General features: G+C 38.1%; 1 protein-coding gene across 2 annotated transcripts in view; it reads right to left on the bottom strand.

Moving 5' to 3' along the window:
- Positions 1-1098: 1098 nt before the first annotated feature.
- The window catches only part of Rfx7 (regulatory factor X7), an 84334-nt gene continuing 57788 nt past the window's right edge, over positions 1099-27644 (bottom strand). For both annotated transcript variants that reach the window (XM_050125440.1, XM_050125451.1), the window contains exons 6-10: positions 15669-15785; positions 13269-13353; positions 12258-12465; positions 8417-8712; positions 1099-7277 (exon numbers count right to left, since the gene is read on the bottom strand). In XM_050125440.1, the coding sequence (XP_049981397.1) occupies positions 4008-7277; positions 8417-8712; positions 12258-12465; positions 13269-13353; positions 15669-15785 (3976 nt within the window). In that variant the 3' untranslated portion in view covers positions 1099-4007. The remainder of the gene's footprint in view (positions 7278-8416; positions 8713-12257; positions 12466-13268; positions 13354-15668; positions 15786-27644) is intronic.

The raw sequence follows: 27644 nt of genomic DNA, 5'->3' as shown, positions 1-27644 counted from the left end.
GCTCGTCTCAAGCTCCTAGGCCGAGGAAATCTTCCTGCCTTAGCATCTCAGTAGCTGGGACTTCAGGCACATGCTACTACTTTTGGCACTAAAATTGTTAAGACAACAGCTAAATTTCCTTAGACTGTCATACTTAAAGCAACACCCAGGAGGCTCATTGCTTTTATCATGAGAGATTTATAGTTTTCAGGGTTACTTTCATTTTCAAGTGCTTTGGAGTTTTTGGTTTGTAGGTCCAATCTATGTGGGAGCCTTCCTGGACAGTTCACCCACCTACTTTCTCAATCTTTCTCTTTTGTGAGTGACTACCTACCTGTCTAATGTGAGAGTCTTCCTGTATTTTACTCACCTTCCTTTCTCAATTTTCATTCACTTTGTGATTGCTTCGACCTGTCTGAACTCGGGGATCAAGGTCAGGGGTGATAGCGGGGCTGTCAGATATAATGTATATACAGGTAAGTAGGCTGTTTCATTTAGAACACGGATATGATATGTTATATTCCCAGATATTGGTTCTTGCAGATTCTGTATCAAAGTGACCAAATTCCATCTCGAACCCTGGTTCCATGGCTTTGTAGAAGCTGAAGTTTCTGTTACTTTCTGCTTCTTTGTAGACCTATGGCCTGTTCTCTGGCTTATAATTTCTGTACATTTTAACACATCTGGGACTTTAAAATCTTCATCTTTGTATTTAATGTTCCTGAAACACAGAAACCTAGATAGTCCTCACCCTGACACCTGAAAGGAAATACCATGTGAAAGAGCAAAAGAGAAGATGGTCTTTTACAAAACATACATTCTATGCCATGTACCAATGGCAACAAATCTCAATTGAACAACACAATTCCAGAGAAGGGAGGGAGGCAGGGAGGAGAAGGGAGGCAGGGAGGAAGGGAGAGCGAGCACAAGCATGAGAACAAGCTGTCAGTTCTTTTGGATCAGCAGAGATGTGGCACACTACGCCTTGTACCATTTTTTACACACCCCTGCTCCCCACCGTTTCACCAGTTTGAGGGAAATATAGCAGCAGGTACAAATTTATAAAATGGCAATTGTCTATAAAAACACATCCCATAAATCATCTTAACATCCAGTCAGTATAATATAAAATGTTTTTAATTGTTTTTGAAAACATTTAAAAAACAATTTGAGCACTTTGAATAAAAAAGAGAACTGAAATGCTACTGCGATGTTCAACTACTGTGATCTCAGCAGGTACAACAGACAACAAAGCACCGGGATCTGACTCTGCACTAAATGAGACACACAACAGGGCTTGCTTTTGTCACCTCTGGTGTAGTAAGCACACTGTAGTACAAGACTGTTATCTGAACCTCAGATGCACTGCACAAATACGCTCCTTCTTGCTCAGTTCAAAAGTCAGTGCTTATTGCAATTATATGCAAAAGTATTTACTTCATGAAGTCTTATCATGATAAAACAGTATGCAAAATGTTTTAAACATCAAAACAATGAAAAAAATCCCAAGAAAAGAACATATTCAACAACTAAGCAGAATTAGTAAACATTAAAAAAGCAAAATAACCTGTGAATAACTATGCTCACCTGGTTAACACAGAGCCAGTTTCAATACAGCCAAGAGGGGAAAAAAAGTGGTTACAGGATTACCTAGTACTGTACAAGATAAGTCAAGAACACTCATGCACATTTTGTGATCATGTATTAACATGGTGAAGCAAACTAAACTTAATTCTTCCTGCTGGAATATTCTCGTGTAAGAGAATAAGAAATAGAAATATCTCATTGAGATCAGTGCACATTGCTACATAAGACAATTTCATCTGTCACTTTGATGATATTTTGTCTTTTCATAATGAAACACATTTAAAAATTTTAATCTGTGGACTGTACTGGTTGCATTTATCCTAAGAGATGTGCCTACCACAGGTTCAACAAATTTAGTGCAATATATGAACCCCAAAAAGTTTGCTGGACGAATTCAGCCAAATTTAAAGAGTTTGCTGCAATACTGTACATGGGGGGGGGGGGGGTAAAAATCTTCCAGTTTCTATACTTTTTTTTTTATCAAAAAAGATTTCCATTATTTTTTTCATTAGTAGGAAGCTAACATGTAAACAGGGATTAGAATGGCCTCAAAGTCTCCTTTTCAGAGTATCTCACTGAGAAAGGCTCCCGTCATTTGTTAGAAGAAATCACACAGTTTCCTTTGGGTATTACATACTTTGGTGTGCAGTAGTGCTGTATCTCAATGTACAGTGAAGAAGTAACTAGTATCAAAAAAATCTAACAAATCATTAAATCAAATTAACAGCAAACACACACATATGCCAGTAACTACAACACATCCATAGATAAACCTCTGAGCCAACTCTAGCACCATTGATTTATTAGAATATGTTAATACCCTACTTTTCAAATCTGTTGAACAATGGACCCTTATTAAATTAACCCTTCCATCATATTTGTTAAATATTTGGATTGCGGTCTTCTGATTTATTTTTGAATTAAGGTAAAGAAAAGCTTGGCTAGGTTCAGGAGAGTATAGTGAATGGTTTCATGTTAGCTTTTAAGAACTTAAGGTTAATTTTAATATCTCTCTGAAAATTACTTTGAAACTCAGTTAAATGAAGCTGCCCACTAGTTTTGTTAACATGAAATTCATAAATACTATTCGTAAACCAAAACAGGAGCCACAGAAACACTTTAAAACAAATCCTGAGTGCTTTGCTTCTTTTGCAGCTGTGTCCACCACAATAAATAATTAAACAAGTAATAAAACGGTCCTCTTCAAGTACTATCATCACCCCTTTGCTTTATCAGAGAACAAAGATCTGAGGCTCCACACCTCACATGAAGAAATGATTTTTCACTGGGCTCTTAATATTATCTTTCCTGCTTGGTGTTTTGCAAAGGATCCATGATCAAACTGCATCACTACATTCAGAGAAGCAAAGGAGCGAGCAAACTGAGGAAAAAAGCTGATTACTAAAGGATACCATGGCGAAAAGCATTAAAAATAATTCTTTAGTAGCTTCAGTATGTACACAGAGCTATGGTGAGGAAACTAAGAAAAAAAGTCTCTATTTCCCTTCTAACACTCCAATCTCAACAAGCAAATAATAAAACACAAGACATTTTTCTAACATGCTTGTATTTCTGCTATTAAATTTCAATGTCTAGTGTATGTCTCTCTCTCTCTCTCTGTATGTGTAAGTGATGGGGAGGGGAGGGAAGAAGAAAAAAGGACGGGAGAGATCGGAGTAGGAAGGAGAGGGGGATCAAGAGGGTCAGGAAGAGAGGGAGAAACAAAGTGTGCGAGCTAGAGAACTCCATTTTAAAAGTCACCTTTTAAAACTGGACTAATGCAATGTCACAAAGAAATGGCTACTAGTTTTCCTCTTAAAATTTTTTAGTGCAGCTTTTACTTCCCTTAAATTAACATTTGCTTTCCATTGTTTTCTCCTACATCAGCCCTTCATTGTGGGAGTAAATGGAACAAAGCCCCAGAAAGTCCTACAGAGATTTCTCATCCTACAGTAGCTTCATGTTTCAAGCTTAAATATTTATAACAACCTGAATATTATCCCTGTTTTAAGGAAGACTCTCTTGCCTACAGTATACCTTAGCTATGATTTCATACCTAAAAGATAATGCCAACAATAAAACAGCCTATGACTAAAAATGTATGGTTTCTACGTAGATCAACTGATGAATTAAAATAAACTTATACAAAATAAAGACCCAGACTGCTCTTGTAAAAAGCTGGATTCTTTACTAGCAAATTAAATGGGGGAACATTATAAAATTTAAAACCTAATACTTGCTCTACAGCCTACTGTCTTCAGAAACCTGTCCAGAACTGAGGCAAGTCTAACCATTTCCTATTGAAGAAGAAACCACTTCTGCAGCAAACGCTTTTAAAATGTCACAATTAATAGTGTTTCTGCTGCGGGAGGCACTTCCATTAAGACAAATACAATACATATGTCTTTAGATACAGTGTGCTACATATTATAAAACACAATTTATCCCAACATTTCAACAGTAGGATGGTCCTTGCTTTCTATCCATTCAAAACCTGATGAAGTCATAGAGCTCATTGACTCACTGCAAATCTGTTGAAACAGTGGGTCATTCTTTAATTCTTCCAGTGTGGCTTCATCATCCTGTCCCTGCTGACGACCTGGATCAAACAGTAGATTTGGGTCTAAGGTGTTCAAATCATTGATGCTGCCTGAGAGGTCAGAAGACAACCTGATGTCACTAGGGAAATCAGATGCAGTGTTGGTGAGATCAGATGCGACCTGACCTCCCAGGGGCTGGCTGGTTTGCAGGTTGTCTCCACTCAACAGGTCTTTAACAGTGCTATTAAAATCTAATTGCTGTTCTCCAATTTCAGATTGTGCTTGATTATCTCCAGGAGAAAAACTGATCTGATCGGTGCTATTACTTTTGGTGAGGTAAGATGGTGTTTGGAACTCATAAACTGAAGTGCTGGAATCGATCATATTTTGTGAATTGGCACTAGGAAAAACAGGGGAAGTTTCCAAAATTTGAGTGAGATTCATCCGGGCTGTGTAATTGGAGGGCATGTTGTTCATTCCCAAACCTCTCACTGCATCATCATTGTCAGAATCAAGTTTGCTCAACAAAACGTTAGTGATTTTTTTACTGTTTGTTTGCTTTTGCAGAGCGTTTGGGAAAGCTGTCTGCATCATGACTGTCAAGGGGACTGACTGACTTCTTTGAGCTATGTTGTTGGCACATGCATCTGTGTGAACATTTGTGAAAACATGAACTTCTGGGGTTACTGGACTTCCAAAGGGGGTTACATTAGACCGTGGGATATTAGACACAGGATAGAGGGTGCTTCCGCTAAGATTCCGTTGGCGATGGACAGCAGGGCTCACACTCCGGCACCTGAAGTTGTTGCTGGCAGATGAATTAGTCCCTTTATTATCAAGAGGAGCGGGGACTGCAAACCCTTCTTGCTTGTTGGTGTTTACAGTGGCACCTTGATGCTGCACAGGAGAGACGGGAGTCAAACGACCAAAATGAGTGTCATGGTGTCTGGACTGAGACTGATATGACTGTCCGGGCACAGCAAAGGCATGGGGTTTCCTGAAACGATCTTCTACTAGCTCCTGGTAGCTTGGGAGAATGCCATGGCCAGAAACTGATGAACTACCAACCCCACTATAACCATTATTCATCCACTCAAGCTTGGTTTTATCAGGGTGCGTGGCCATGGGTCTCTGCATTGGCTTCACAGGGCTGCTGGAGACAATGCTGGCATCGTGATAAGCCATACTGGAGCTTATTGGGGTGAATGCAAATGGATTCCTGCATTCAACAGGGCTTGGAGGGACACTACTGCTGCAATTAGAATGAGGAGTACCAATGGGTGTGTGTCGGCTACTTCCTAAAGCACTATCCACAGGTGTTGTCTGGGCAAGCCTGGAGCACGGGCTCTCCCGTGATAGACTCTGAGACCCAGCAATCATTTCGGATGTGGGAGTTGGCGTTGGCGTTGGGGTTGGTGTAGGAGTGGGTGTGGGTGTAGGTGTGTGAATTGGAGTGCCATTGCTATGGATTGGATGATAGAAGTGGGTGCTGGAAGCATGAGATGACATTGGAGCTCCTGGAGTTACTGACTGACTCTGAAGGGTCATTCCCAAGCAGTTACCATAAGAATGTGAATTATTCATTGACATCTGCTGCTCCATAAGCACCAGCTCTTCCACAATGCTATCTTGTGTAAGTTCATCATCAAAAGGAAAGTAGCTTTCATTTGTCTGGGAAACAGAAGACTCAAACTCTTTCAGTTCGGACTGCAATGGTAACTGATCTGAAGACTGTGCTTGTATTTGATTCAAAGAAGATTCTGGAATCCGGCTATGTAGCTGCTGGCTGTATGTGTCCTGTGGTATCCCTTCTAATTCCCAAACAGATCTCTCTAGGTCATGGATATCAGAATGTTCGGGAACAGTCATAACACTAATATCTTGCTGTTCACAGCTGGCAGCTATGAGGTCAGGACCCTTAGTAACTTGCTGCCATTCATTAGGATTAAAGCTGCCATCTGATTTTGCCTCACAGTCCAAGAGAAAGACAGTCCCTTCAAGTTTTACTTTTACATCTGGAGACGATGATGGCGTTGTTTGCTGCTCCAGAACTGATTCACTGGCTACAAGAGTAGGGTTCAGGGGCTCATCCTCTATGATGTGTGAATTGACACTGATTGACACCTTGTTAGGAATCTGAGCACCTGCTGTTGAGCTTTCTGTTGTCCCTGAATGTGGAGCCTTTTGGTCCTTCTTAACAGTGCCTGGTTTCTGACCTTCTACGGTAGCTGCAGAAAGCTGCTCCACAATTGGTTTCTTTACAGGAGGCACCTGAGACTCTTGCAGTGTAGCAGACAGTCGTTTTCTTGGACTTTTAGTGCATAATTTAGGGTCTTTATTTACTGAGTCACCATTTGATGGTGAGCTGGTGCTGGTGAAAGGTAAGTTCTGAGTAGCAACCGAGAGAGTAACAGTGCTTTGATTATTGCCTGCTGAGATGGCTGGCAGAATTTCATTACAGCGACTTTTACATTTGGTCCTCTGGTCACAGACCTTAGTTGCTTTTACTTCAACGACACCTTCATTGGAAGGTTTGGATACTGCTCCATCTGTATTACTTTTCTGCCCCCAAAGGGCACTAGGTGTTGTTAGGGGAGCTTTAGTCCCCTCAGAGTTCTCTTGGCACTGTAGAGGATGCTCATCTGATGAACCTTCTGGTTCCATTTTGACTTCCACACCGGAAGTTCCCCCAGTGCTGCTGGCCCTAGACCCAGGAGACTGAAGGGAAACAACAGAACCATTCTTGATCTGAGGAATGCTCCTTGATTCCTCTGTTGTTCCAGTAGCACTGCTGACTGAGGCAGAATGTTTAGGAGGGGCATTATTGTTACTGGGCGTGAGGGATATTGTTGTCATTTTCACCACATTCAGAGAGCTCACGTGTGATGCAGGGACAACAGCAGTCTTGATGGGACTGCTGGTAAAGAGCACAGTTGTAGGAGAGCGGATGGTGAGTGCACTGGTGTTTGCTGGCTTGGGTAAGATCTGAGGGTAGCGGTGCCGGGCAGAACGGTCCCCACCAGGACTGGCTGGAACGTTCTGAGGAGTCTTTGGTGTCTGTTTCACAGACTGCATGTGCTGAGTGACCACTTGCACATTGAGGGGAAGAACCTTGCCATCAGGAGAACTCATGGGACTCGGTGAAGTTACTAACTGCCTGGTCCGCTGGACCTGCAAAAACACAGAAAACAAAAAGTCCGTTCTAATAAGTTCAGGATACAACAGAATGTTGTACATCTGTATAATATTAAAGAATTTATTAAGTGTTAACTAAAAAGAAATAAGGCAGTTTTAATATTAGAAGAGAGTTCTTTTGGGTATTTTTGTATATAAATAGGCCCTCAAATATTTTAACAAATATAATAATGCAATAGTTATGAAATATAGTAATCCCTGGGAAAAGGAATTTTAAAAAGGAGTTTTAAAAACTCCTTTAAAAAAGGAATTTTAAAAAGAAGTTTTAAAAACTAACGTGGATAAGGAGGTCCTAGACAAAACTAAGGCCTCCCGAAGTCTGCTCCTCAGTGGATATACAGCCATCAGTTACTGGAAGTGTTTTTTTTTTTTTTTTTTTTTTTTTGGAGACAGGATTTCTTTGTGTTAAGATGCTGGCCTGGAATAGCTTTGTAGACCAGATCTCCAACTCTCAGAGATCCGCCTGCCTCTGCCTCCCGAGTGCTGGGATTAAAGGCGTGTGCCACCACCGCCCGGCAGCATATATTGGAAGTTTTAATGAAACAGCAGTGATGAAGATACTTATAAGAACAAGAAACACGGAGAGAGTACCCCTTAGTAGTAATACCAATAAGAGTGTAAGTTTATCATTTTACTTTAGCAAGAAACACATCCGAAGAGCCCCTTCACTATAATGTTAGTTGTATGACAGTGACCTGAACAATATTCTACTCCTCTATCCACAGAAGTAGGCTCCATTAAATTATAAAATCATTAACACTATAATTTGATTTACTTCAATATTCAGAAAAACTTTAGGCTCCCAAAAGTTTATAGTTATATTTTCTTGAATTAGCCAGAGATAAAAACAACTTTTAAATAAATTTATTCTTATTAAAGTTGAGTGGTTATATGCACACTTCATCCCTTATATATTCACTTCTGTTAGGTTTAGAGTTTGCTTTTCATTAGCAATACACATTTGAAATTAAAGACAAATGACTGAAGGTGAGTGTGATCATAAAACAAATTTATGATTATAGCTACACATACGGTTGCCTTCTCACCTTTCACTTTTAATAAAATAAATGACTTTCCACTATCTCAGTAAGGCCAAACTGTAGCAATAACATTACCGGAATGGGACTAGGGACTGCTGCCACCACAATCCCAATGGGCTGGGGAGAAAGGATCGCAGGGTTTCCATTGGGTAGATTAGCCACTCCGTTGGCTGTAGTGCCTTCTGTTTTTTTTGCTGAGGATTCGCCTGGCAATGGGGATTGTAGTTTCTGTTCTTGCTGCTTTTTTTGAATTTTCCGTTGCAACTGTTGCTTAGCATCAATTGGAGATGGCAAAGTCTTTACTTGAGGTTGAAAAGAATTACTTTCAGCTGTAGGTACAAAAGCAGAAGGCTGGGGAATTCCTTTAAGTCCTGAAAATAAACACAAAGGAAAGCTAAAATAAAGGCTGTCTTTTGTGGAAGGCCATATGATTCAGTTTCTTTGAGTATGTAGCCATCTACTGGACAAAACAACTAGGAAGGATATTCTAATCCTCACCTTATTTACAAAGCAAAGTAACAGACCTCTGTTTATAAATCTGTCAGCAAGATTTTGACATCCTAAAATATGGTTTGACCAGAACAGTTTCAGGTAAGTAAACAATGGCAGACAATTTTAAAGGATTAACTATATCATAATACTAACAAAAATACATGCCAACAGAGCATTTTTACGTTGTATTAAAGGCCAGCAAATTTTCCTATCTTTTTCTGTAATTAGGATAAAATTAATAAATTTTCATAATTTTAATATTCAGCCCATAATAATAACCTAATAAATATTCACTAAAACCACTCCACAGCCTAAAAAAAATTTATGTGGGGAAAACAAGTTTTTAATCTTACCAGAAATTCACAAAAATATGAACCATTATTTTAATTGTTATTATGATTATTCCAGTGTGACCTAGAGAAATTAAGAAGCAAAATTTCTAATGTTAAGGCATTTTGAAAAGTGTTACTGAGAAAACTTTTAAAAAGAGTAGTAAGACAGCAAAAAAAAAAAAAAGCAAGATATAAATTTTAAGAAAACTGAGTATGTAATAAAAGTACTTTCACAAAGCTCATTTCATACTTAGGAGGTGGCACTAAGTAGTAAGGAAGTCCCATGTGCTGAGGAGGAGCAGGATAGCCTGCTCTCGCACCTTGCCTTCTGTCCCCAGCCAGGTTCTGCTCTTCATCACTCTAGTTACAGCCACAACTTGGTGCAGGTGGGGGAGGAAGGCTAGAAGAGAAAGACACAGGAATTCTCTTCTGCAAACTCTGGTCGGTAATCCTTCATTTTTGATCCTCTCCTTTTCTTTTAAATAATGTAATTATTGTTTTATTCTCTTTGAACTCAGCCTCACTGCTTTCTCTGGCTCTGTCTCAGCTTTCTTCCCAGCACCTGCACCCAGGAAAGCCTCTGCCAATGGCTCACATCTTCCTGCCTTGTCCTCTTGCCAGCATCTTTGGACAGGAATTAAGTTCCAAGCAGCTGACCCACAAAAAGGACATTTGTAACAACCTGTCCTTAAGACAGACACTATATTTATAAAAAAAAATTAGTTTGCCTTCAAAAGATGAAAATATTTACCATAAATCCTCTTTTAAAAATTTTCTAAGAGTTAAGAACAAAATTTCAAGAGATTTAAAGTTTTCAGTAAATACAATTGGCAAAAAGTTTAGTGTCCCTAAAAATTTCTTTTAAATATGGAAATTACCTGTTTGCTATGTACTTTTTACTACATTTTAAAGATTTATTTATTATTTTATGTGTATGAATGTTTTGCATTCTTGTATGTGGAAAGAAGAGGGCTTCAGATCCCCTGGGACAGGAGCTACAGATGGCTGTGAGCTGCTGCATGGGTCCTGGGAACAGAACCTAGGTTATCTGCACGAGCAACATGTGCTCTTAACTGCTGAGCCACCTCTCCACTTTACACTTATTCCTCAAAAATCCCCTCATTCTCTTTTGGTTAGTCTTGCAAATAATGGGAAACAATGGTGCTGCCTCCTCCAGTTCTGAAGGCTCCACATTCTTCCAAGTCTCATTCTTCCAGAAGATAAGAATGTAGTAGGAAATAACTCAGGGTACCTGGGCTTTACAGACAGGTAAGCAGTATTTAAATCCTAGCTTCATTACTTATCTGGCCAAGGATAGAAGATTTCACTTCCCAGAGCGTGTTTCCTAGAATGAAACAATCTATCTCACAGGCCTACGAAAGGAATTAAGAGAGGTAACATGTATGTGAGCTACAAACATTGGACTTACTAAGCACCACCATGCTTCTGCCTAATTTGAGTGCAAAATCTGGTTTGGTCACATAGAGTTTATACTCATGAAGTTTTGAAAAGTTGTGATTAGCTACTGTGAGTGTGGGAGGCTGTTTTGCTGATACTGGTTCTCAACTGGTGGTAAAGTGAGTAGGAGACTTTATATACATTCATACACACCACAAACAGTAATTCTCTGCAGGATAAATGTACTGCAGATTTTAAAATATTTAGATTCAACTTAGAAGAACTAGCTTGGAAAACAAGTTTTGTTCTCTGTTCACAGAAATAATTTTCTAAAGTAACGATTTATTTACTCTACAGTGTCAGGTTTAACAGAAATAAAGCATAAAATTTTCCATTAGAATTGATACCTTACACACAGCTATTAATTTAGGAATGCATTCGATATTTCAATAATAATATTAATTGCTAAAATCGTCAGTTCTAAAACTTTCTCTTTGAATTAAAATTCTCACTTAAACTGCCATTTAAAAATTTTTTCTCAGGTTGGAGAGATGGCTCAGTAGTTAAGAGAACTGGCTGCTCTTCCAGAGGACTTCAGTTCAATTCCCAGAACCCACACCGTAGCTCACACCTGTCTGTTAACTCCAGATCCAGAAGATCCAACACCCTCACACGGAAATACATGAGGGCAAAACACCAAAATACATAAAATAAAAATAAATTAAAATTTTTTTCTTTTGCAGCCAGGAGTAGTGAACACCTTGGAGACAGAGGTTGGAGGATTTCTATGAGTTCAAGGTCAGCCTGGTTTACATTACAAGTCCCACAATAGCCTGGACTCTATGCAGTAGAGACCCTGTCTAAAAACAAATAAACAACAAACAAAACAAAAACAAAACTCTTGCTGTTTTATAGTACCACTCCACAAGGTTTGTTATTTATGAAACCAGGTAACCAGTCATAATGCTCGGATTGTTTTATTGACAAGCTTAATTTCTGGGATAGGAGCCTAGCACATAATTTTAAAATTTAATCATATTTTACTTTTAACATCTAACTAGATACATAAAATATTCTTTATATTTAAAAACAGTCTTTTTTTTTATTAAAAAAAAAGTATTAGCCGGGCGGTAGTGGCGCATGCCTTTATCTCAACAGAAGCAGAAGTGAGTTTGAGGTCAGCCTGGTCTACAAAGAAAGTTCCAGGACAGCCAGAACTGTTACACAGAGAAGCCTGTCTCAAAACCCCCATCCCAAAACAAAACAAAACAAAACATAACAAAAAAAAATCCCCCCAAATGAAGGGAAATTCAAATAGTTTACTCTAGCAGAGCATCATACAAAAGATAGGATTAAGATCTACAATTTAACAATATAGTTTTTATCTTGTTGGCTTAATAAAACATCTGCATTTAGTATGAACTGGAGTAAGAATAAACTCATACAGATACTAAAATGATGAAACTCTTTGGTCAAATATTTCATTAATGAATTCTTTAAATTTTATTCATTTATTCATGAGTGCACTTGTGCCACAGAGTGCCTGTAGAGATCCTAGGACAACTTGTAGGAGGAGATTCAGTTCTGGTTAGAGGGCTTGGCAGCAGTGTCGTTACCTACTGTGCCATCTTACTGGCCCCAACCTCTCCTCTGGCTACTAGCTCTAAATAAAGCAATGTGGTCAGTTTCCATACCTGCTGGTGCTGCTGCCATCACAGTCAGAGCTGCCATTGACTTGGTGCCTATATAATGACTCTTAACAAGGAAGTGGGCTAATTCCAAGACTGTGTCAAATGGCTGGCTTAACACTTTCTGGGCCCACTCACACACAAGACGGCAAGCAGAAGAAATAACTTCCTCATCAATATTTTGAAGCTGCCCAGATGGTTCAACTCCTTCCAACTATAGAAAGGAAAGAGGAAAAGTTAACTTTACAAAATAATAATAATGATATAATTTCAGAGAAATTAAGTTGAAGTACATTGAAGATATGTATTCTTATTGGAAGATACAGCATACATCTCTTGGATCAAAACAGTACGATGAAGCTGTTGGCAGACAAGTAACAGCTTGGCATATATGAGTGAATCAGTAAAGAATAGTCAAATGTAGGGTGAATATAGCACTTTAAATGGCAGCTAGAGCCTAGTGTAGTGGCACACAACTTCAACCACAGCACTTGAGAGGCAGAGGCAAGTGGATCTCTGTGAGTTCATAGCCACTCTAACTCACAGAGTGAGTTCAAGGACAGACAGGGCTATATACAGAGTCTCTGTTTCAAAACAACAAAAATAAAAACTTTAACAGAAAAATCCAAACAAACAAAATGGCAGCTAGACTCAAACAAATGTTTTTGATAGTTCTAAAGCTTTATCTAGTATCAATAAAAACAACACTGATTAGCAGCCCTAGAGAGGGCATACTATAGCTATCTTACAAATTTCCTTCCTAGGCAAACAGGCATCATCAATATATATTACGGACATATCTACATATTAGTAATTATAGATCTATATTATCCTGAATTTCATGTTTATGTAGGTAAGTTTTACTAGCATCTTTTGGCCACTGTGGGTGATTTTTCTCTCCCTCTTATTTGTATAAAGAACAGTTCTCAGTTCCGGATTTTAACCAGAATATTATACAGAAAGCATTCAACTAAAGATATATTTCTCTTTATTAAGAAGAAACGCTACAATTCTTACCCCATCTCCAGTTTTATGAAAGTCGAGGTTGGGCAGTGTTGGCATATGAACAAAAGCTTTTTTCCTTAGTCCACTGTAGCAATATGTGATAAACAGTTAAGGCTGAAACCACTTTAAATTAAATGGGCTGTCTATAGAGATAGCATTTGAGAAGGAACTGGACACGAAATGACAACACAATCATCAGGAAAAACACAATTTGCTAGTAGAAACTCAGAATACTTTCCTGCGTTCAAAACTAAGTGTTTCATGTAGAATGTTCAGTAATACTGTCTTAAATGAATCTAATCTATTAAAACATTATGAATAAACATTCCCACTATGCTGTGCCAGCCACCAGTAACAAGCAGGTCAGAGGGAAGAAACCAACAGATGGAAACTTGGCAAAGGGATGGGAAACTTGAGTACAGGGCCCAGGGACAAAAACAGCCCTTAAGTGTATCACAAGGGCTTTAACCTTTACATTTCTTTTTCCACTGAAACATAAAGGATTATCACCCGTAACATGCCAAAGACACATCAAGACCTTTTCTGTCTGTATTCAGGAAACAAGGGTAGAGTGGTTCAAATGCACCTGTGACTCCTTTAGAAAAGCGACCTTCCTCCTTGTCCCTTTCTCTCATTGCCACAGTAGCTAATTTAAGGCCTTAAAAATGCCAAGAGCTAAGCAAGGAAGAAATGAATGCATTTCTAATAAAAGATAGTCTATTTTATACTCTTCTAGGAGCAGAAAGACCTTTAATAAATTCTTAATTTTCACCCCTTTACTTCTGTTTGCTTATGCATATTTCTCTGTCACAAGAAGGGCCATTCCTATGCCCTGCTTTAATGGCTGCCAGAAAAATAGTGAATACTTGTGCTATTTTGTTTGAGCTTTAACAAATTAAGCTTGCCTGAAGATCAGAGTTAGTCATAGAGGCCAGGCAGTGGTAGCTCAAACCTTTAATCCTAGCACTAGGGAGGTTGAGACAGGAAGTGATATGGCTGGGCAGAGAAAGGAGTATAAGGGGGGAGAAGACAGGAGCTGAGGATTCAGTCTGAGGTTTCAAAGAGATGGCATTCAGTTTGATTACTTGTAGAGACAGGATACCCAATTCAATCTGAGGATTTTATAGAGGTAAGAACTAGTGGCTGGCTGCTCTGATTCTCTGATCTTTCAGCTTTCACCCAATAATATCTGACTCCAGGTTTTTAATTATTAAGAACAATTAGAAATCATACTACAAATACGGACCTTTTTTTTTTACAAGAACATTTTTGAGTGTATTATTAACATTATTGTTTTTTATTTTTATTTATTTATTTTTTATTTTTATTTTTTTGGTTTTTCGAGACAGGGTTTCTCTGTGGTTTTGGAGCCTGTCCTGGAACTAGCTCTTGTAGACCAGGCTGGTCTCGAACTCACAGAGATCCACCTGCCTCTGCCTCCCAAGTGCTGGGATTAAAGGCGTGCGCCACCACCGCCCGTATTGTTTTCTTTTTTAAATCAGAGAATTACCATGTTTCTTAGAGAAGAGAAAAAAAAGATAAGCTAACATCTTCCCCTACATTTATTGATATAATTTAGTTACTAAATACATCATTTCTTAATTTTTATTGTTAAAGCAAAGGTGATTGGATAAAAAGTGATAAAGGGCTGGAAAGATATCTCAGTGCTTAAAGCACTTGCAGCTCTTATAGAGAACATAGATTTGGTTTCCAGAACCCACACACTTTGAGGCTTACAGCTATCTGTAACTCCAGTTCCAGAGAAAACAACACCTTCTCCTGATCATATACATGTACACACATATGCATACAAAAATTTGAATAAAAACAGATAAAAATATAAAATAAAAGATAAAATCTATCAGAATCTTAATAAACTCACAAACCATTTTGATGTGTGATTCCCATCTGTATACTGTGAATATGTTTTATTACCACTGGTTAATAAAGAAGCTCCTTCAGCCTACAGCAGGGCAGAATATAGCCAGGCAGGAAATCTGAACAGAGATATCTAGTAGGCAGAGTCAGGAGATACCATGTAGCTGTCTAAGGAGGACACTGGAATCTTACCGGTCACAGCCTCATGGTGATACACAGATTAATAGAAATGAATTAATTTATGATGTAAGAGCTAGCTAGAAATACTCCTAAGCTATTGGCCAAGCAGTGTTGTAAATAATGTAGTTTCTGTGTGATTATTCAGGTCTGGGCTGGCACGGTCTCCGTTTACACCATTTGCTATTTCTCATGTAGTGTGGTAACAGCTGGGGAAATAACATTTGCAGTTATTCTTCTAAGGATTCTGAGCTGTTTATTTGTTGATTTACATGTATTTCTAAATGTAGTTGCCAACTGAGTTACAACAGCAGATGAGCCAAATGAGATTACTGATAGCATTCTGATAAAGGATATTTAGATTTGCCTCTAGTGCCCAAACGGCGTGCCTTCATGTTTGGAAATACGTTTTTCATGATTTTTCCGAAGTCAGCAGCACTTAATGGGTGGTAGCCAAGATTGTCACAATAGCTCCTGCAAAAGAAGGACAGACCGAATAAAAAGTGACAGATTTCAGCATCACATAGTATGGTGTTACTTCATTGCACCCTTGGTAAGGTGAAGCAATGGACCTTCTAGTAATTCATGACAATTTATGAACTCTTATTCTTGGGAGTTACACTTTAATTCAGCTTGAATTTGCTGGACTCACTCTAAGGGTCTATAGCATTGTTTTCAATGTGTAGAAATGTGTAAAAAGTTCCCAGTTCTGGTCAAACTCAGGGTTTTAAACGAGTACATGTAAGTTCATCTAGCAGGGCTATAATTTCTACACACATAGCAGGTTCACATACAGAGATAACTTTCGTCTCATATCATGAATGTTGGACATAATTGTTAATGCCATGAGATGGTTTAAACACTAGACTAACAGAGACATTTGAGGTCATCTGTACCAATATTTTTATTCCACTGCTAAGGCTGATAACAAAGGCAATGAGAAGTTCTGAAAGACTAGAGTCACCCTTTCCTTTGTATCCATTTAGTTTTGTGAAAGCTTAGAATGAGAAAATAAGTCAGTTGTATAGCTTAACTTCCTGTTACACACAGAAATGGCCATACTGTTAAACAGTGAGTTACCTCATGTGAGCCTCTCCCCTCATTAGGACAGCTATACTGTGAGGTAGCCTGTATATCTAGATTTCAGTGGTTTTAATTTTTAAAGAAAAAGAATTTCATTATTACCCATTGGAAAATTCTGAATAGTCAATGATTCTGTTTAAAGTATAGTTTATGGAGCATTTATAGGGTACACCCAGTCATGAGTTTGAAATAAGGGCTGTACTACAAGCTATGGGTCTTGCCAGAACAAGTAAAGACACTGGTTATTTTACATCTCATTTTCTTGCTTAAACTGCAGGGTTCATCAAGCAAAGATCTGGTGTCAAATTAACACCTAACTCATAGAGTTAAGGTATTTTTAGGCACTTAATAAAAAAAAAGGAAGGAACAAAGAATGTTCTGTTTATAGGATAACAAACTCTAACACCATTCTTTTTAATTTGTTTGTCTTTGTTTTTCAAGACAGGGTTTCTCTGTGTAGCTCTAGTTGTCCTGGAACTTGCTTTATAGACCAGGCTGGCCTCAAACTCAAAGAGATCAGTTTGCCTCTGCCTCCCAAGTGCTGGGATTGAAGAAGTATACCATCACCGCCTAACTAACACCATTCTTAAAATGAGATTTTTTTTTTCTTTCATTCTTGTAGGGGATCTGATCCCACCCCAGCATCTGAGGTAGGTAGCCCCAGTGGGTTGATCTGACCTGGCTGGCTAACACAGGTCCACAACTGAGCCTTTGGTCAGTCCACCCAAGCATTTACCTCATCTGGAAACTGCTGGAGCTAAAGAAAGGACTGGTCGTACGGAATGTTACCTACAAGATCTCCAAGACTTGGGGTGGCCATAGGATATACCAGAAGAGCTCTGCTGAGGACCCAGTGAGGCTGGTATATCAAAAACCAGAGGCCTTGAACCAGACCAGTGAGTCACTGCAATGAACACTTGCCAGGCAAGCTGATGGGACAAAAGGGTTACTATGTGACACACCAAAGCCTCCAATGCAACCAGAACAGAAGAAGTGATGAGAGGCAGGAGAGGAGAAACATTTTTCTGTTCCTGGTATGGGTTTGTTCTGTTTCGGCTTATGGGTTTTTGTTGTTGTTGTTGTTTTTTTTTTTCGGTCTTGCTTTTGTTTTGCTTACCTTGCTTTATTTTCTTTCGTGGGGTGGGGGTGCAGGAGGGATAGGGGGAGATATGGAGGGACTGGGAGGTAAATAGAATTGGGATACATGATGTAAAATCCCCAAAGACTCAATTAAAAAGTTTTAAAAAATTGGAAGTACAATTAACTTTTAATGTGACTGAAAAAGTCACTAAAAATACATAGAATTAGGAGGGGCTGGAGAGATGACTCAGATGTCCTGAGTTCAATTCCCGGCAACCACAACTCACAACCATCTGTAATGAGATCTGGTCCCTCTTCTGGCCTTCAGGGACACATGCAGGCAGAATACTGTACACTAAATAAATACATCTTTTAAAAAAATACATGAAATTCAGAGTTTAGTACTTTTTCATGTCATTTACAATTTAATTACATAATGTAAAAGTAAATATTATTTAATGCTATAAAAATATTCTAAAGAACAGTGGAGAAGATGGGTGCAAATAGTTAGAGAATAACTGACCAGACCTTATACCATTATAGTTCTTTATAAAAAGCAGTATTTTATTTTTCTCAAACCCTTGTGGTAGATGATTTTATTAGACAATTTATAGATAAGAATTTATTATTTTTCTAACATTTATACAGAATAATTTATTAAGATGATTATTTTTCTAGTTAAGTATTACAATTTTTTGTTTTTTATTTTTTCAAGACAGGGTTTCTCTGTGTATCTCTCTCTGGCTGTCCTGGAACTCATTCTGTAGACCAGGCTGGCCTCGAACTCACAGAGATCCATCTGCCTCTGCCTCCCTGAGTGTTGGGAGTAAAGGTGTGCGCCACCACTGCCTGGCTAAGTATTACAATTTTTTAACCAAGTCCATACTGTTATTTTAGTGGTCTTACCACTCATGTGTTACAGATGAAAACCAATTCAAAAAGACGGAAGCTACACAGCATAGTGGCACATGCCTTTAAATCCAGTATTTAGGAGGCAGGGGATGGAGGTAGACCTCTAAGCCAGCATAGAGAGCTCCAGGTCACCAAGGCTACATAGTTAGACTCTTTCTGAGAAAAAAGTGTAGGGAAGTCCAAGAGCTATGTTTGGATAATGGTCCCTTTACAGTGTCAATCAAATAATACATCTGAGGTAACACGGAAGATAAATTTGGTAAAAGAAAAAGGATTACTGGAATGCCAACTTTTTTTTATGTTATTTATTTGTTTGTTTGTTTTTTTTGTTGACAAACTTTCTCTTTAGCTTTGGAGCCTGTCCTGGAACTAGCTCTTGTAGACCAGGCTGGCCTTGAACTCAAAGAGATCTGCCTGCCTTTGCTTCCCGAATGCTGGAATTAAAGGCATGCACCACCACTGCCTGGCTTGGAATGCCAACATTTTTAAGGAATCATACATTAAAACTGTAGAGGAAACTCAGAAAGTGTCCGATATTTACTTATAATTTGCTTTTTTCATATTGCTCCCTATTCTGGGGTACAGTAATTACACATAGTTAAGGCATGGCTATGTACACTGGTTCTGGAGTTTGTGACAGACACCAAAGAATGCCAGAATACATAGTATAGTGAAGGTGACCACAGCTGTCTCCAAATCAATTGGTTCCCAGGCTTGTGTTATAGTGTCTTTTAGGTTTGGCTTTGATGAGGTTAGAACTATCATTAAACAGTATCATTAAACAGAGCTCAAATTAAGATCAAACAATTACTCTTGAAATTCAAAAGATTTATTTGAGGCAACCATGTAATGATCAGTACGCTTGGAAGACTGCTCTGTTGGAAGTTAACAAAAGTAATTTAAAGCAGAGTTAAATTATTGTTTATATAAATAATTACCATGTGTGACCACCTAGAAGGCTGTCTATATCTAACTTGATCTAGAGCTTAGCCAGTCCTTCTCCTCGAGGAGATGGAATTACAAGCAAGTATTTTGCTTTGTGGGTTGCGTGAGACTGCAAGCAAACTATAATTGCAGTAAACTGTAAACTAACGGGAAAGAGTAAAGAGAAGCTGGGGAATAAGATGGATGGATGTGTTGCTGTGAAAAATTTGAATGGTCCTAAGTCTCAAGAAGATCACATGCATTTGGAGGGTTCTGTGCATGCTCAAGAGACTTGAAAAAGCTGAGGTTCCCATATTGGGCTAAAGAGAAAGTCTCCCTAAATCAGAAAGTGAGGGCTAAGGACAATTGCATGCCTGATTGTTGATGCTGAACCCCAGTGCACATTCATGGAGACCCCTAGTGAATAAAGACTGGGAGATTTATTGGTTGTAGGTCCTTAGTGAAATATTTATCTTATTAGCTAACTATTAAGCTAGGTAGCCTTCGGAAGGCAGATATAATTCAGTATAGTTCAAAGCAGTCACTTAAGAAATCATCATTTCTTAGCTGGGCAGTGGTGGCATACACCTTTAATCCCAGAACTCAGGAGGTAGAGACAGGTGGATCTCTGAGTTCGAGGCCAGCATGGTCTTAAGAGCAAATTCCAGGTGGTCAGGACTACACAGAGAAACCCTGTCTAAAAAAACCAAGAGGGAAAAAAAAAAAACAAACAAAACGAAACAAACAAACAAAACATCATTCCCCCAGCAGCCAACAAATAATAACAATTATAAGAAGCAACAGACATAAGACTTAGATAGGGACCAAATCTAATTCCCAGAGTAGCATATTATATGTCTAACTTGCAACAAAGAATTATGAGCTATATAAACAATGAAAACTTTGCCTAAAAAAGTTGTAGTTATTAGAAGCTATGCCTGAGGAAGTCTAGATAGCTGATGGACTTAGTATACAAAGTGTATAAACAAGCTACTTAAAATATACTTGGAGTTAAGGGAAACCAAATTTCAACAAACAGAAAACATCAGTAGAAAGACAGAGGTACACATATTAATAAAACCTATAGTTCTAGAAAATATGCACTAATTTGCTATGATGAAAATAAGTATTAAAACTTTAGAGTTTAAGATTGTAATAACTGGTGAGAAAAGCTCAACAGAGTCTCAAGAGCAGATCTGATTAGTCCAAGAAATCAGCATTATGAAGATAAGATATAATAAGATTACCATCTCTGAAGACCAAAAGAAAAGAAAGAATGAAGACAAAGAAACAGAAGCCTTAGAACTATTTGGATATTACCAGAGTTCTAAAAAAGAGGAGCACTGACTGCTCTCCCAGAGGACCACTGACTGCTCTCCCAGAGGACCTGGGTTCAATTCCCAGCACCCAAATGGCTGTCGGCAATTCCAGTTCCTGAGGATCCAATACTCAAAGCAAAACACCAATACCCATAAAAACAACAGCTGGGTATCGTAGTGCAAAAGAGGCAGAAAGATCATTGTGAGTTCAAGGCCAACCTGGTTTACAAAGTGAGTTCAAAGACAGCCAGAACTATTACACAGAGAAACCCTGTCTTAAATAACCAAAAATCGCTAAAAATTACCCAAGTTAAAGAAAAATTAATTTATATATCTCAGAAGTATAATAAACAAGCACTAAAAGCTTGGAGAAACATGTATTATGGACAGCTAAAGGCCAAAGTCAAAGACAGTATTTTGAAGGAAGCAAGAAGTAGCTCATTACATGGCTCGAATGCTCATTTCAATATGGCATACAGATATTTCTCATGAGAAAACATGAGACCAGAAGGCAGTGAGATGACATATACACAGTGCTAAAAGAAACGGTCACCTAAGAAGTCTTTTTGCAACAAAACAAACCATCCTTTAAAAGTGAAGGATAAATTAAGACATTCCCAGAGGTACAAAATTCAAATTCAACACTAGCAGGTGTGCCATACAAGAAATGCTAAAGGCAGTCATTCAGGCTTAAATAGGGATGAGATAGCAGCTCTGAAAAACAGTCACGTGAACAAATAAAGAATACCAGTACAGACAACTAAATATAAGTACAAATAAATATATCTTCCATGTGTGACTTTTGATATTCTCCTATGTGAACAGAAAGGCAAGTGCATATAACACCAGTTATAAATCTGTGTTGATGGGCACGTTATAAAAAAAAATGTAAGGGAAACAGAGATACACGTCCAAACATATTTTTTGTATTTTTGACTTTTTGTAGTAATAATCCAAATTAGATTCTGAAATAAATTAAAATGCTAGTTGATATATCTGGGATAACTATTAGAAAACCTGAAATGGACTGGAGAGATGGCTCAGAGGTTAAGAGCACTGCTTGCTTTTCCAGAGGTCCTCAGTTCAACTCCTAGCAACCACATGGTGGCTCACAACCATCTATGATAAGATCTGGGGCCCCCTTTTGGAGTGTAGGAATATATGCAGGCAGAATACTGTGTACATAATAAATAAATAAATCTTAAAAACAAACAAACAAACGCCCCAAAATGTAGAAAGTGAAAATTTTTACTGTAAAATAACCCTTTATGGAAAAATAGCAATAGAAGAAGAGGAACAAAATGAGGTATATAGCACACAGAAAATGACCAGCAAAACCAGTAAATGTAATTTCTACCTCACCAGAAATCACACTAAATGCAAAAGATTGTAACATTCTAATTAAGTTAGGTATTAGTTCAACATGTTTAATATAAAACATGGTCAAATCAGGTTATTTATAGATCCAAGGACACAGCAGTTCAAAAGTAAAAATAAGACAAAATGAAACAACCAGAAAGAGAACAGTATGTTGAGAGCCTGAAAGAGAATGGGAGCATCTATGCTCATATCTAAAAGAACAAAAATTCACAAATACATGGAAATTAACCAAGAATATTTAAAAATAATCAATGGGCTAATGAAGAAATAACAAGAGAAATTATAAAATATTTAAGGTAAATAAAAATTAAAACACAACATACTGAAACGTGTGTGATGTAGTCAAAGCAGTGCTTAGAATATGTATCCACACATGACCACATTAGAAAAGCATAAACTTACCCAATCTTCTACATTAAAAAGCTAAGGGGTGGGGTGGGGAGAGAACTAAAAGCAAGCAAAAAGAAGAAAAAATATGAGGATTGGAGTGGGAAGGAAAGAAACGTGGAACAGAAAAATATTAGGGGGGAAAAAAGTAAACCAAAGTTGATTCTTTGAAAAGATAACAAAGTTGATAAACTTACCAAGGGTGTGGGGAAGAACTAAAAAACATATATCCAAATTACATAAAATAAGGGATGAAAGAAAAACACTCAAATATATAAAAAGGGGATGAAAGAACAGTGCTACTGGCCTTACTGAAATAAAAATTATTATGAGAAAAAACTATGATATCAATTAATTAAGCTATGTGAAATGATCGAAATCCTAGAAACACACAACTACCAAAATGAACTCTGAAAGATAATCAGATCTGTAATAAGAGACTGAATTAGTCATTTAAAAGTACCTACAAAGAAAGCCCCAGTTTCAGGTGGCTTCACTGATACTTCAAAAACTCTCACACTGGGGCTTGAGAGATGGCATAGCTGTTAAGAGCACTTGTTGTTCTTGTAGACAACCAAGGTTTGAGTTTCAGCACACACATGGTGGCTAACAACCATCTGTAACTCCAGTTTCAGGGGCTACAACATACTCTTCTGGTCTCCATGGCACCATGCAGCCATATGACATGCAGAAATACATGCAGGCAAAACACCCATATACATAAAATAAATAATAATAATAATTAAAAAAATGTTGAGTATAGTGGTGCACACCTTTAATCCCAGCTCTCTGGAGGCAGAGGCAGGCAGCCCTCTGAGTTCGAGTCCAGGCTGGTCTACATGGTGAGTTCCATAACAGCCAGAACTATATAGTAAGATCCTGTCTCAAAGCAAAAACAAAAATAAAACAAACTCTCAAGTTTAGCTCATACTGCCATCATTACCCAGATACCAAAATCAGACAAAAGGACCATAAGAAAACAGCAAATTAGTATCTCCTGTGAATAAAGATGCAAAAAACTTTAGCATAATACTAATACCCTAAATTTAACTATATACATAATGAATTATACACAATGATCAAATATGATTAATCCCAGAAATGTAAGATGAATAAAAAATAGTATATATAAGTTTAACTCCATAAAGAAAAAAATCCAAAATGGTTATCTTACCTCAGATCCCAATAAAACAACAAACAAAGAAACAGAAATCTGACAAACTGCAAGCAAGCTAATAAAGAATGAAAATCCTTCAAACCAAAGAAGCTCTATCAAGGAAAACCCATAATCAACATCATATTTGATGGCAGAAGAATGGAAGAATTCCACCAAAGAACAGGCCCCTGACAAAGCTAAACATTTCTCCATCATAAATAATCTAAAGAAATGAGTTCTAGAAGGAATATATTTCAACAAAATAAAAGCAGTTATGACAAACCTAGAACAAAAATACTAAATGAGGAAAACTAAGCATTTCCCCTAACATCTGGAATAAGACAATGGTGTCTCTTACCCCCCAGATTGATTAACAATAGTGCTTTAAATCTTAGCTAAAGCATTAAGTCAAGAAACAAAAGGGATACAAAATTCATATGGAACCACAAAAGGTTTCCAATAGTTAAGCACAATCCTTAGCACAAAAAGCCCTGCTGAATATACTACAGAAACAACAGCAACATGACACCAGTACAAAAACAAGACACGCAGACCAACACAAGAGAACAGAGGATGCAGAAATAAACCCACATAGATACACTCAACATACATTAGGAAAAAGATAAAAAAATCGATTTCCAAAGATAGAAGAATGAAATGAACCTTTATCTTTCACCCAGTATAAAACTCAGTTGAAAATTAATTAAAGACAACATGTAAGACCTGAAACTCTGACAATACTAGAGGAAAACATAATAAGGCATGCAGCACAAATTCTAACTGGTCTTGTAATAAAACTTGGAGTCAGCTATCAGGGGGTAAAAGTTGAAGAATCAGAGCTGTCAGCCCCACTACAGAGTTCTTTCCTCTCTACCAATGCTCAGACCAAAGGGGTGATCCTGATTCTATGAATTCTCAGATTGAATCCCCAGACTGCCTTCATTCTCGACTACATCAGAGCTCCTGTCTCCTCCCGCTTTATAGTCCTTTTGCTGCCCAGTCATATCACTCTTTTCTCCACCTCCCTAGCACTGGGATTAAAGGTATGAGCCACCACCACCACCTGTCTTTGCTTCTCTTTGAGGCTGGATTAATCTAGTGTAAACCCAGTGTGGCCTAGAATTCACAGAGATCCATCTGTCTCTGGCGGTATGGAATTAAAGGCCTGTGCCACCATTGCCCAGTTTTAAAACAACTCTTGATTGAAGGTAAGACCTTCTAGCTGGAGATATCATACACTTTGTTTATAGGAATTGGAGAAATCAAGCTGGTAATGGACCTGGCAGCCTCCTTCCTGATGGCTAGCTCTCATGGTGTTGAAAGGCATTATGCAAGATGCTGGAACAAGAGCTGCAGAGATGGCTCAGAGGTTAAGATCATTGACTGCTCTTCCAGAGGTCCTGAGTTCAATTCCCAGCAACCACATGGTGGCTCACAACTATTTATAGTGGGATCTGACATGCAAGCATATGTACAGGCAGAATACTGTATAATAATAAATCCTACAAACTATAATTACAACAGGCCCAGCATGAGTGGCACTAATATCTTGAAGGTAACCAACTCTATCTGATTATACTTATGGCCAACTCAATAGGAACTCATATTTGCTACTGTAAACTTTGTCAAAAACCTGTGGCTGGAGGTCAGATTCTAGAAGACACTTACTACTACCATTTTGCCAAACTGACATAGAATCCAACTGCCTTCTAAACACTTAATACCCATAGAGTAGAGCAGCTCTCAACCCTCATCAAGGAAGCTTCTTTTGTAGCAAACAGAGCTGCTTTTTTTTAAATGAATATTTATTTATTATGTATACAGTGGTCTGTCTGTATGTTTTCCTACACACCAGAAGAGGACATCAGATCTCATTATAGATGGTTAAGAGCTACCATTGGAAATTAAACTCAGGACCTCTGGAAGAGCAGTTACTGCTCTTAACCTCTGAGCCATTTCTCCAGCCCCAAACAGAAAATCATAACTGGTCAAAATGTAGAGAGAAAATGACTATGGAATACCCATTTCCAAATAGGTCATTTTTCTTTTGTTCTTTTTTAAAATATTTATTTATTATATATACAATATTTTGTCTACATGTATGCCTGCAGGCCAGAAGAGGGCACCAGACCTCATTAAAGATTGTTGTGAGCCACAATGTGGTTGCTGGGAATTGAACTCAGGACCTTTGGACGAACAGGCAATGCTCTTAACCACTGAGCCATCTCTCCAGCCCCTAGGTTGTTTTTCTAATCCCCACACTTAGGAGACAGAGGCAGGTGGATCTCTGTGAGTTCGAAGCCAGCCTGGTCTAAAGAGTGAGTTGCAGAATTGTGAGGATTGTTTCACAGAGAAACTGTCTTGGAAAAAACGTAAAAACAAACAAATAAAAAAAATCATTTGTCAATTTTTCTTTTAGGAAACTAACAAGACATCTTTGGATTATTTCTCAAATTTTCCTACTTCAGACAAGTTTATAATTTTAGAGCTAAAAGAAACTGCATGTGTCTTCAAAATTTTTTTCATTTTATAGATGTGCCAAACGATAAAAAGAATACTTAAACAGTTGCCCAAGTCATAGAAATTTGTTGACAACATCTATTTTCTTAACCTTCAATTCATGGTTTCTTCAACATATCATACAAGTATTCTTTTATTGAATTCAGATGCATTTCTTAGAAGTTTCGGAATGTTCTCTTTATTTTAATTACCTTACTATTTGCACTGGATCTATGCTTACCATAAATATATATCTTTTCTCCTCCTTCCTTTCTTGCTGTAGCCCAGGGTGCCTTTATACTTACAATTCTCCTGGATCAGTCTGGGGTCACAGGCTTATATGACCACCGCACCTAACTACTACACATACACACATCCTGGGGGAGTGTCAGTCCTCAGACAGGCAGAGTTAGCATACAGCAGACCCTCAATAGACAATTTCAGATAGCACGAACGACAACTTTCAGCTTCAGCTTTTCTTAAGAGAAAACACTAACGTTCTTGGTTCAAATTGTTCTCTTGCTCATTTCAAGTATGCATTCTGTTTTTTCTATAACCCCACTATGTTCCCTTTCATGAGCTAAGGAGTATGAGTAAAACTACAAAGTTTTCTTTTTAGACACCAACAATCTTCTCAATAATTGTAGCTTCTCTGCATAACTTTAAACTAATTAACAATAGCATTTATTTGACAATTTTCTTACAAATTCTATAATTACAACAAATTAACTCTTGCTAGTTTGATGTTTCAATAACCACAAAATTTTGGCTTTATTTATTCTACCAGAATAAATTCCTTTCAGATAAATTATAAACACACTAAGCAAGACTGAATTTCTCACTTACTAGTCATGCTCTGTCTCAGAAGCCCTCTAGTGAAAGCACTTTTGTTTCCTACATTTAAAGAAATTATTTGCATATCAGTGTGTGTGCATATTTTTGTATGTCACTGATCTCTTATCCTTGAATAAATAAATAATTCACAACATTCTTTGTTTGGCAGGGAAAATTAATTAGTTTTAAATTAATGAAAAGTGACTTTTTAAAAAGTCCAAGTATCAAAAGATGTTTTAGTTTTTTCTTATACACTGATTTCTGTATTGCCATCCACTGTCCCTCTAGTTCCTCCCACTATTCTTGCTATTCTAGAAATTCTGTAAGAGTCTTTTAAATTCGGTATCCCTATGCCATCATCTTACCCTCAGAAACCCTAGACAAACCCTTTATTCAATAATCTTGCTCTAGACGGCAGCGGCGGCCGGAACCGGACGCGCACGGCGGGCGACGTAGCTGGCTGGCGCAGCGGCCGGGACCGGCGGGTACTTGACACAGTGGCAGACAACGCAGGCGACAGGGACCAGTGCAACACCAAGAGCAGATCGCCCCAGGACAACTAAATCAAAGAGGTAGGCCTTTGGTTGGCGAGGTCCCTGGCAAACAGGGAACCTGGTTCTTTTCCTGAAGACCCGTCTGAGGGGTGAGAGGGATCTTGGCCCCTGGCAGGAGCCAGGAAACAGAACGAGGGAATTTTGCAAGAGGAGCCTCTGGCCAGCAGGGAAACCTGATCTGGTTTTAAAAGACCAATTAGAGATC

Source organism: Alexandromys fortis, unplaced genomic scaffold (genome assembly GCF_014885135.2).
Source record: "Alexandromys fortis isolate MF-2015 unplaced genomic scaffold, M_Fortis_MF-2015_v1.1 scaffold_22, whole genome shotgun sequence".
NCBI lineage: Eukaryota > Metazoa > Chordata > Mammalia > Rodentia > Cricetidae > Alexandromys > Alexandromys fortis.
Note: the sequence above shows the minus strand (reverse complement) of the source record. Positions and strands in the feature narration are given on the sequence as shown.